The sequence below is a fragment of the Oncorhynchus gorbuscha genome, linkage group LG01, assembly GCF_021184085.1.
Source record: "Oncorhynchus gorbuscha isolate QuinsamMale2020 ecotype Even-year linkage group LG01, OgorEven_v1.0, whole genome shotgun sequence".
Taxonomy (NCBI): Eukaryota; Metazoa; Chordata; class Actinopteri; order Salmoniformes; family Salmonidae; genus Oncorhynchus; species Oncorhynchus gorbuscha.
Genome location: NC_060173.1, coordinates 20649860 through 20661173, shown reverse-complemented (window position 1 = coordinate 20661173; position 11314 = coordinate 20649860). Strand labels below are relative to the sequence as shown.

The following is an 11314-nucleotide window of genomic DNA, read 5'->3' as shown; positions in this document are numbered from 1 at the left end:
TGTAAATCAAATGATACAAAGCCCCAGAAAATCCATTTGACTTCCAGGTTGTAAGGCAACAAAATAGGAAAAATGCCAAGGGGGAGAATACTTTCGTTAGCCACTGTATTTTATGAATGGCAAAACATGTGCAACACTGACAAGAAAGCAATGCTAAGACCCCCAAAAATATGTTTGTGTGTATGCATTCAATATACAGTGCATGGTACATGTTAGCTTATTATGTACACGTTGGTAGCTAAAAGCTGATCATCAGAACCACCATCAACAAGATTATTTTACAATGCAATATTTTATTCTGTCTGTTTGTGTCATGTTTTTCAGAGAAAGAGAATAATGCAATTGTCTACATTGGATGTTTGTTGTCAATACCCTGCATAAAATCAATTTAGGATTTTCTTTTGGCAAGATATTGTTTGAAACAGTTATGATAGATAACACAAATGTCAAATCTAGAATTTCATGAATGTGACCCCAACAACTTGTCCATGGGTTTGTTTTAGAACTCTCTTATGACATGTTGAATTCTCCAGTTTTGCCCAGTGCATTGTTGGATGACCAGCATATAGTATGAGTTTTGTCCCTGGCCAATCTCAAGACACCTATTTGTGTGTGTGTTCCTGATGGCTTGACCCTGGAAAAACAAATGCATATATAAAATAACTTTGGATGAACTTTGCATGCTTGTTAAGTGAATGCTGTTATGAATAAAGCTTTGATGGAACTGTGTTTGGGTGTGGTGCATAGACCACTGTTCTAGAGAACGTTTTGGACAGGACCGAGTTAAGGAAACCCTGCTCCAGAAGATAGCTCTAAAATGTATGATCTAGACCCACAGGTCTGATTACAGGCTACCTGTTGGAAGTCCCAGTGCTTGTGTAGTCCTCTCTCTGTTGCCAGTTTACAATCATGCAGCGTTGGTATATTTCCAGTGCCAGGATCCACTAGACACCGGTTGTTGTTGTACTTGTGAGACTTAATCCCACCCACGTAGATCTCCCCATCAGTGTTGTAATAACATTGCTGTGGATAAGAAGCTGTCAACAGACGGGGAGAACAGATTTTTTTGGCACAAAATTATATAATACACAGACACATACACAGAATACAAACATACCTGTGGTTGATAGAAATGACATCCATAAAGAAGGGGTATATTCCCAGGGACAGTCCCCTCATCAATACAATGGCTCTGCAGGAGGTCATTCTGCAGCTGGAGGTGCAAGAAGAAGGTATGTTTAGGCAAGAATAATTGGTGGTACACTAATTCCCTCTTACACTATCGTGCCCAGCCAAACCAAACTGTACCGGCTCTTGATATTTTCTTTTCACATTGCCCTTTAAACCATGGTGGATGTGTAACCAGGCCTTCTCAATACAGGTAAGTTTGGCTCCACTAAGAAGATCTGTTTCCATGACTCTGCTGTGTTTAGACTGGCAGCTCAATACTGATTTGTAACTTTTTTTGCAAATTGTTTTTTGTTGTTGTTGACAAATCAGCTCTGAAAAAGGTCTGATGTGATTGGTCAAAATATCAATTAGTGGAAAAAATATCAGAATTGGGCTGCCTGTCTAAACACAGCCCGATTGTTTAGTTTTATGACTGCTTAATACATATCCACCATCAAATTAGAACATTTGATTGTTACAACTGTTTGTCATTGTGTGTCTTTGTTTTAGTGTGCAACCATGAACATAATGAACCATGAACATAATGGAATGGAATCATATACCATTAATCCTTAAAACTCATTTGGTTAAACATTGTTTGGCATTTACCTAGCAAATTTCAGAGTTATAAAAAGTTGTCAAAGTTATAATTCTGTACATTGTATTAATCTGGTGAGGGACTTAGTAATAATGTAACCCTTACTCCTCCATAGGCCACTAGCTCCTCCCAGGTGGCCAGTGTAGGATACACGTTATCCAGGTACCACTTGAAGGGCTTACATTCAAGCTTTTCTCTGAGCTTCTTCCTCTCTGACACATCGCCGATATCAATCCCATGATCCTAGGAGACATACATCACACAAATAATACTGTTAGAAAAACATCTCATCAAAATTACTTCCACAGGCTATTTATAGGAAAGAAAGATTGTCTTGTTTTTTTATGGGCAATTCCAGTCAGTGTATTTCGTTTCCATGGAATTGCCCTCATCTCAATTTCCCTACCTTCAACGGAAGATTCCAAGCAATGTTCACATTACTTTTGTAGTCATCCATCCAGATCGCAGCTACTCTCAGTGCATTCCTTCTCATGATGTAACTCAGGTCAGGTGCGTACGGTTTGTGTGCCCTCTCAATGTGTGCGATCTTAGAACAAGGCACTACCTCTATGCTTCCTCCACACAGCCACACCTGGAATAAAACAGACCACATCACTGCAAAATGTTATTGAAGATATGAGACAAAACATTCTCTGATATGTGCTTGTAAAATGACACAAATCTAATACATACCCAACTGAGGACAATTTCCTTAGCTACTTGACATCAGATATTGTAATTTGTGCAGCCATTATGCCATGGTAACCAGCTCAACCTACCCTGATCCCCAGCTCAACATTCTCTCCTCCATAGATTTTCATTCCACCATCAAGTACTCCAATCTCTCCAAGGAAAAGTCGATGTGCCACAAAAATACCCATGACAGAAGGACTCCTATAAAAATAAGTCAGTGAGTGATTATGTGGAACCAACCAGCAAGTAAAAGCACTGCTACAAGAAGTAGGAGCTACAACAGACACACAATACACATCATTGAAAAAACATGCAACAATTTCAACGATTTTACTGAGTTACAGTTCATATAAGGAAATCAAGTCAATTGTTCGCTGTAGCTTATTCCTGCCCATACCAAAACCTCACCGCCACCATTGGGCACTGTTCACAATGTTGACATCAGCAAACCGGTCAACCCACACGACACCATACACACTGTCTGCCATCTGCCCGGTACAGTTGAAACCGGTATTCATCCATGAAGAGCACACTTCTCTAGCTTGCCAGTGGTAAATAATAATATATAAATAAATAATATGCCATTTAGCAGACGCTTTTATCCAAAGCGACTTACAGTCATGTGTGCATACATTCTACGAAGGTTAGCATTTGCCCACTGAAATCGGTTACGATGCAGAACTTCAGTCAGGTCAAGGCCCTGGTGAGGACGACGAGCACGCAGATGAGCTTCCTTGAGACAGTTTCTGACAGTTTGTGCGGAAATGTTTTGGATTGTGCAAACCCACAGTTTCATCAGCTATCTGGGTAGCTGGTCTCAGACGAGTCCGCAGGTGAAGAAGCCAGATGTGGAGGTAATGGGCTGGCATGGTTACATGTGGTCTGTGGTTGTGAGGCTGGTTGGATGTACTGCCAAATTCTCTAAAACAATGTTGGAGGTGGCTTATGGTAGAGAAATTAACATTCAATTATCTGGAAACAGCTCTGGTGGAAATTCCTGCAGTCAGCATGCCAATTTCACGCTGCCTCAAAACTTGAGACATCTGTGGCATTGTGTTGTTTGACAAACTGCACATTTTAGAGTGGGCTTTTATTGTCCCCAGGACAAGGAGTACCCGTGTAATGATCATACTGTTTAATCAGATTCTTGATATGCCACACCTGTCAGGTGGATGGAATATCTTGGCAAATGAGAAATGCTCACTAATAGGCATGTAAAGAAATGTGTGTCCACAAATTAAGAGAAATAAGCTTTTTTGTGCGTATGGAAAATATCTGGGATCTTTTATTTCAGCTCATGAAACATGGGACCAACACATTACACGTTGCATTTATATTTTTGTTCAGTGTACATGGTATTCTTCTGCAATTCCTATTGACTGCTACTAATCAATACAGAACATGTGAGACAATAAGTCTCATAGTGATGGGGCTGGATGCTACACAGTGGACGTCACTTACTTCCCTGGTTGTGATTCATCATGGAGCTCGTTCCACTCTGGTCTGAAGGACTCGTACATGCACCACAGGGGCCAGTCAAAACCGTGTGCATTGGCCCCGTAATGCTCCACCTGCAGGTCATCAAAACCGACCTTGTCAAACACCGGAGTCACCACAGTGGTCCTGTCTGCTTTGATCCTGGCCAGCAGTGGCTCTGCCCTGTAAGCGTGGACAACAATAAAAGTCAATCAATCAAAGATAAGCAGACAGATGCTGCCCAAGTAATGTATGGGAAACACCATACACACATGGCACTTACCACCCCACATTGACTTCAATGTGGGCATCCAGAATGGCCACTGTATCGGCGGTGGCGTGCTCCCACCCTGAGATGCGGGCTTGAGTCAGTCCCATCTGCTGCTTGTGTCTCACCCTTTTTATAAGGCCCGGCCTTTCCTTGTGGATGAGCTCTATGTAGGCAGCTAGCTTTTCTCCCAGGTCTTCTGTGGTGAGAAGAGATTCATAATCAAGACTATAGACAAATACTTAGTCCACTAGTAATGGAATGGTGTCTGTGAGATGCACCATTGGAGCTGTGGTCATCCACCAGAATGATTTCTCTCAGCAGGTGTTCAGGGGTTCGGTCGATGATGCTGCGGATGGCCCGTTTAATGATAGACAGGGCCTCGTCCAGGTAGATCAATACCACAGCAATACTAGGAAGGTCCTTGGGGTATTTTTTCTGCAAACATCTGAGTGTTGAGAGATTATTTAGAAGGCATACCACCACCTGTGCTTTGTGTCTTACCATTTATCAGACAGTAACAATTAAATGTCCTCCTCATTTCATCAAGTCATGACCAAGCAGCGTAGTTACGGTCATGACCATAGCAAAGTTACAGTCCTGATTACAGTTAGTTTAACCTGTTGTCTCGTGTATCTGGCAGCTCTCTGTTGAGTGGCAGTTGGTCACTCAAGAAGACGTTGTATCCATATCTCTGGAACAGGGCCTCGGCCTCTCTCTGCTCCTCCTCTGAGAGGTCATCACCCCACTTTGTAAACAGGTAGGAGTTGGGATACAACTGGGGCACCACCATCTTCTTTGCCTCTGTTACCACAACTTCTTCCCTTGTTGGGGGGTCTTTCTGATATTTAGATTCTATTAATTCGGCTGTGGACAAAATGCTCACAGGTATTACTGATGCCACTGAGGAAAATTCTATAAACTATGTGACAATGTTATTGGCATGAGTGTCATCTATCAGTAGATGACTAACAACAATACGAACCAATTCCCTTTTGTTCTTAAGTAATACTTGATTTTACAGTATTTCTGAGTCACTGGCAGATTAATTTAATGATTGACTGGATTATTTTAGCTCATATTCAGAAGCATATTACCCATGCAACATAACATAAATATTGCAGAAATGCATTCCAAGAGTCACAATCCCCCCCAAAATCACTGTGCATATTGTCATGTACTTCAGTAAAGAATACTGAAATGCAAAGAATGTATGTCAAGATGGCGATTGAGAACACTTACATAGAAACACTTACATAGAAACACTTACATAGTTTGTTGAGGTTATTTTCGATTCTCTCCAGTCTCGTCATCAGCACAGTCTTGGGAGTCTCTTTTTGATGAAGCCTTTTTGTATTGGAAGTGGAACTCACTGCCTGTTTCATATAGACAATATACATGATGAGTGGAATAACGGCTCCAAACGTGATTCCTACTCCTCGCAGGACGTTGAGCTTCATTGCTACCTGTCGACAACCAGCCTGGTTATGTCCCTTTGTCATATACATTGATTCAGTAACTGTGCCCTCTAAAGACATTACAACTCCCTCCATGTAATGCCATAAAATACATCTTATCTAATCAACAAAGAATACATGTGCCTATAAAAAAAAGAAGCAAATCACCATTGATTTACTTAACAGTTATGGAGAGTTGACAAGGTAGATCAACTGTTAACATAACACATTACAAAGAAAAGGCACAATAATTTAATACCAAGATTTCAACAGCCACGCTGTCTTCATCAGGTTATAATGACAAACACTGCGGGTCACTAGTTTATATAGTGTCAAACCACACAGAGATGTCTGTAATCATGGCCGGCTGTGGTTTGATTTCATTGTTTGATTTAAAAATATCAATAGTACATATACAAAAGCATGAATGGATAACATACATTCATAAACAATTAGGCTACATCATATAGGTCTACAAACACAAGCATGATTACACAAACACACATGTTAAGACCAGATATGTGATGTAGAACATCATTGATAATTGCTGAGGGAAACGTGGACATAACAGTTGAAATCTTATCAGTTGGTGTGGAGGTGGAGACTTTGTGTGTAGTGGGACTGTGGGAGTGGCTCCATAAAAACAGATAGTGAGTTACTGGAGGAAAGAATAGATTGCTGAACCTTGCTGACTCAAAGTCCTAAAGCACCACCCAGATGGTGGTTTCAAAGTACATCTCCTTAATAAATAATGATGCACATGTTACATTACATGGGAGTGTGTTAAGGTGACTGATTATTTAGACTTACATATTTTTTGCTACACAATGAATGCTGTTTTAATGGATCCATGGAATCATAACGACAAAATAGTTTTAGACGATCATCTGTTATTTATTTATGTACAGAGTATTTGTAAAAGAAGACAGCACAGTTGTATAGGAGGATCAGCCTGTGGCTATGGTGGTGGTGTTGGGCGGTCAGACAAGACGGGCTACTCAATAGTTGACTGTCTTAGCTGGCTTGGTATCGGCCAACTCGGCCTCCAAGAAGCGGAAGCGGCGATGGCGACGCAGGACCTCGATAGCTTTCTGCTCTATGGAGGCAGGGATAATGCCTAGGTCCTCTAAGCCAGGAAGCCCTGGATACTTCATATCTGTGGTATGGAACTGGAACAAACACATTCAGGTCATTACACAAATCCAAGAGAAAGTTTAAACATATTTCCTTCATTCACATTTCTTCAACATGTGGCCCCAACAACATGAAAGAAAATTCCAATTTACCTTAATTTGTATAAAATGTGCTTTTTACAAAGATGCTTATAATTTGTAAGTCGCTCTGGATAAGAGCGTCTGCTAAATGACTTAAATGTAAATGTTAATAATATGCTGTTTATGTTGCATTTTCTTACTCGATCTACTTTGTCAGGAGTTGTCCAAGGCTCGAATGGGTTCATTGCAAAGAAACGTGCAACAAGACTGAAACCAGAGATAAAGACATGTTAATCATACCGTATCTGATAGTATTGCATTTAAACAAACCAACAGGTTCCTTGTTCCTTGCCACCTCACATCCACTGGTCAAACTTGAGGCTTTTTGTGTTCTAAACATACTAACAGCTTGGCACACCACTTCATCAGTCAGCCTATAATAGTACGTACACAGTTAATTTTCTTCCCGAGGACCATTTAAGATACCATTTTATTTTACCTTTATTTAACTAGGCAAGTCAGTTAAGAACAAATTCTTATTTTCAATGACGGCCTAGGAACAGTGGGTTAACTGCCTGTTCAGGGGCAGAACGACAGATTTGTACCTTGTCAGCTCAGGGATTTGAACTTGCAACCTTCCGGTTACTAGCCCAACGCTCTAACCACTAGCCTACCCTGCCGCCCCATGCAGAACCAGAAGCCGGTGCATACTCACTGATAGAGAGGGCGTGGGAGAGGGTAGGGCACAAAGGGCCTGTGTGCCACAGCATACACGTACTCCACCAGGTCATGAAGGAGATAACGGTTTGGTCTGTGTGGCAGGAAAACAAAACTAACCAAAAAGGCTGACAAACATTTTGGTTGCTACATCTCTCAATTCTGGTGGTTGATGTTTCTAAATAATGTACTGCATGTGTGAACATGAAACTGCCATCACACAATCATATATTTTATTCCACACCCTGGGTGAATACAAGATACAAAGCCATGCAATAAAGCAACTCATCTAGTCGATGAACAATCGTTTTTATGATTTATACTAGGTTCACCTAGTTGTTGAAAATGAGCAGTTTCAAATTAATGGATAGAATTTGACTTCATTTCCTGAACTGACTGGAAACGCAATTGACATCCCTAAAAAACAGCCAAAAGTCAAGCCCATTTCAAGTCCTTACCCAACTAGTGCATACGTCTTGCCATTGGCATCGGGGTCCTTGATGGCGTTGATGATAGCCTTGGCCACATCTACCACCTGAAAAGAGCAGACAGAGTGAGTCTTGAGTAACAGACATGGCTGACATCATGAGATCAGACACACTCACATGAACAGGCTGCTTCACCGTCTTCTTCCCCATGGAGATGAGAGGCACAGCTTTCCCAAACCAACGCATGTCTGTGCAACAAAGGAAAAAACAAACATTCAAACAATGACTGAACTCATCCCCTTTTAAACAATAATAGCATTGCATCAAGACCAATTGGAGCCGATACATCACCTTACAAAATCATTATTTTGGTTTGTTTTGCCAATACACTGAAAATTCAAGAGTTCAACTATGCAACAGCCCCCTCAACAATTTGCAGGCCTATACAGTCAACAGAGGCTGTGTAATTACGTCAACATATTCCCACAAATTCAGACACTGTCTACTTAAGAGTTCTGACAGATCACAATCTTATTCAACTTTTTAACCATTTTTACTTTGGGCCACACAGAAATGAACTACGCTCTGCTTATTTACTGGCAAAATGGTTGAAGAATCGGTCCTCCCTTCCAAACATCTCTGCAGGCTTCATGATGATGGCATCAGGGAATTCATCTCTCACAGCCGTCTCACCTACTGCCTACAAGGTTACATCACACACATTACATGATATTTCTGCACAATGACATGCCAGAAAGAAATATGTCCAAGAAAGAGAGTTCAATAGAGCTCTGCATTAGCCAGTACCTTATTCCTAAGGTATTTGGAGGGGCTGCGGATGTCAGCGTTGAGGTGAGATATATGGATCAGCTTTGTGATGCCTGCCTCCCGGGCGGCTATGGCAATCTGCTGAGGGATGCTCACGTAGGTGTCCTCAAAGGGATAGTTCCTTTATACAGATAGAAAGAGGAAGAACAGAACACTGAGTAAAGCCAAGTACAACAAACGTTTCACAGAAGATCATAATATAAGTGTTCCTAATGGTGGAAGCAGGGTTGAGGTTCTTTGCTCCACTAAGAAGTAATTCAAGCCTCTGGTGTAGTTAAAAGTAGGTTGATTCATATAGTGATGGAGTGATGGAGCAACTCTTTAGGTGAATGTTCACCACCAGTGGGTTCTTTTTAGCAACCATGTACTTTTCTAAAATATGTTTGTGTATACAGTCAGTTGGGCCATACTTGGTTTCCCACTCTCGTCCCACCAGGTTGATGACCACATTGGAGTGAGCCAATGCTTTTCTGATAGAATCCTTGTTCCTGGCATCCCACTCCTGAAATATAGCAAGGTGGAGTGCACATATGAGGCTTGAGGGTAACCTGGCATGAGAAAAACCAACACTTAGCTAACAAATGAAGAGATTTGAAAGTGAAGTGATTAATGACGTCACATCTGATAAATAGTATTTTTCTCACCATAAAGATGACCTGTCCTAGATCCCCCATGGGCCTGAGATACATGAGGTCATACTGGTCACACCGGTGAGGAATCACAATCTGAGAACCCATACGACCTACAAAACCACCAGACAGGTCAACAAAAACATAACTGCCCCTTAGGAAAGACAAGTATGCAGTCATTGCAGTGTAAACAAAGAGGATTGTCACAAAACCAAATAAATTAATGCATCCCTCACAAGCACAAATAAACATAAGAAATAAATTGAAGAAGACTACAGAGCTGCCATGTTTTTATTTAACCTTTATTTAATTAGTCAAGTCAGTTAAGAACAAATTCTTATTTAAAATGATGGTCTACCGAAAGGCAAAATACCTCCTGCGGGTATAAAAAAATAAATAAAAAAACATAAATATAGGACAAAACACACATCACGACAAGAGAGGCAACACAACACTACATAAAGAGGAACCTAAGACAACATCATAGTGTAACAGTATAACTTTAGTCCGTCCCCTCGCTCATACCCGGGCTCGAACCAGGGACCCTCTGCACACATTAACAACTGACACCCACGAAGCATCCTTACCCATCGCTCCACAAAAGCTGCGGGGGGAACCACTAGCTAGCCATTTCACATCCGTTACCATAGCAAGGCAGCAACACATAACAACAACATGGTAGTAACACCTGACAACAACATGGTAGCAACACAACATGGCAACAACATGGTAGGTACACAACATGGTAAATTTCATCTGAAGGCTTCGGGACTGATGATGGTGAAACTCACCCAGGCGGTTGACAACATATCTTCCCAGGAAGCCGGTGGCTCCGAAGACTGTGGCTGCTACCCCACTGGAGGAGGAGCGACCCCCTTTCCCTCTGGGGATGACAGCATGGTGGACCGTTCTCTGCTGGACTGTCACAGGGACGGCTGATAGCACCACAGGGGAGCAGGAACCTGCAGGGGGAGAAGTACAAGCAGAGGGGGTGGGGAATCTCTGATGGTTGTACTGTATTCAAACTGCCAACATCACAAATGAACAACCAACCAAAACATAGGCCTTCTTAGCAAAAATGTCTGTGGCACAAACTGATATCTTATCTATGACATGGTGCTAGAAATTAGACAACTTGTCGTATTCGTAAGCAAGAGCTAGCTAACCGGTTAACTTAGGTCATATCACAAAAAGAGTCACAGAGGGTAGCAATGTCGCTTAAAAACTATTCTGTGTTCAGATTAAACATTCTTTCAACTATCTCTCAACAGTGCAGTTATCGGTGCATGTATATCATCTAAAAGTGCATGTCTTGTGTTACTCACTTGAAAACCTGGGAAGGACACTCGCAGGACGGCTAACGAGCGCAGCGACCGCCATGTTTCTTCTGGCGCTTCTTGGTACGGCAAGTCAGAAGGGTCTAGGTTTTGCGTGAGTTAATGGACTCGTTTGTTTGAGAGGGTTACATTTTCAACATGTTGGCAATGTAACAGTATTTTTCTATATTGTAATCACTATTCTGAAATATAACCAGCCAGCCAGGGACTAACCTAACATATCAGGCGTAAACTATACATACTGTATATATATATTGTTTCCACTTATATTCTCATTCAATAGTGTAACTCTTTACTCTTTTGTGACTAGCTAGGTTTCCATCCCATTGGCGACAGATTTTCAATCGAATATTCTAAAATCCGTATAAAAATAATATGCTCATTTTCCCACCAGAGATGTGTTTCCATCAATTTGACGGGTTGGGGATAAAACTGTGAGTGATGACGTAGTCCACATACAAATACCTTTCGCGGTAAAATTCCCATGTAACGAATAAAA

General features: G+C 41.4%; 2 protein-coding genes across 4 annotated transcripts; both read right to left on the bottom strand.

Annotated features, from left to right (window-relative positions):
* Nucleotides 1-276: 276 nt before the first annotated feature.
* On the bottom strand, nt 277-5738 carry LOC124000834 (probable polypeptide N-acetylgalactosaminyltransferase 8). Of its 3 annotated transcripts, none has more exons than XM_046307522.1 (11): nt 5476-5737; nt 4826-5072; nt 4487-4653; nt 4221-4404; nt 3923-4120; nt 2548-2662; nt 2175-2360; nt 1874-2011; nt 1118-1213; nt 856-1023; nt 277-634 (listed from the first exon to the last, which is right to left on the bottom strand). In XM_046307522.1, the coding sequence occupies exons 1-11, from the start codon at nt 5711-5713 to the stop codon at nt 500-502; spliced, it is 1872 nt and encodes a 623-aa protein (XP_046163478.1). In that variant the 5' UTR covers nt 5714-5737; the 3' UTR covers nt 277-499. The 3 variants fall into 3 exon arrangements, 2 of the variants coding, with proteins under 2 accessions (XP_046163478.1, XP_046163547.1); XM_046307591.1 differs by having other exon boundaries at nt 4221-4401; XR_006832736.1 differs by having other exon boundaries at nt 493-634; nt 856-1037; nt 5476-5738.
* Nucleotides 5739-6532: 794 nt separating this feature from the next.
* LOC124000767 (NADH dehydrogenase [ubiquinone] 1 alpha subcomplex subunit 9, mitochondrial-like) lies at nt 6533-10915 on the bottom strand. Its single transcript, XM_046307398.1, has 11 exons — nt 10804-10915; nt 10270-10440; nt 9494-9591; nt 9260-9351; nt 8829-8970; nt 8619-8721; nt 8199-8269; nt 8052-8128; nt 7592-7687; nt 7077-7143; nt 6533-6831 (listed from the first exon to the last, which is right to left on the bottom strand). Exons 1-11 carry the CDS (start codon nt 10856-10858, stop codon nt 6661-6663), a joined length of 1143 nt encoding a protein of 380 aa, XP_046163354.1. The 5' UTR covers nt 10859-10915; the 3' UTR covers nt 6533-6660.
* Nucleotides 10916-11314: the final 399 nt, after the last annotated feature.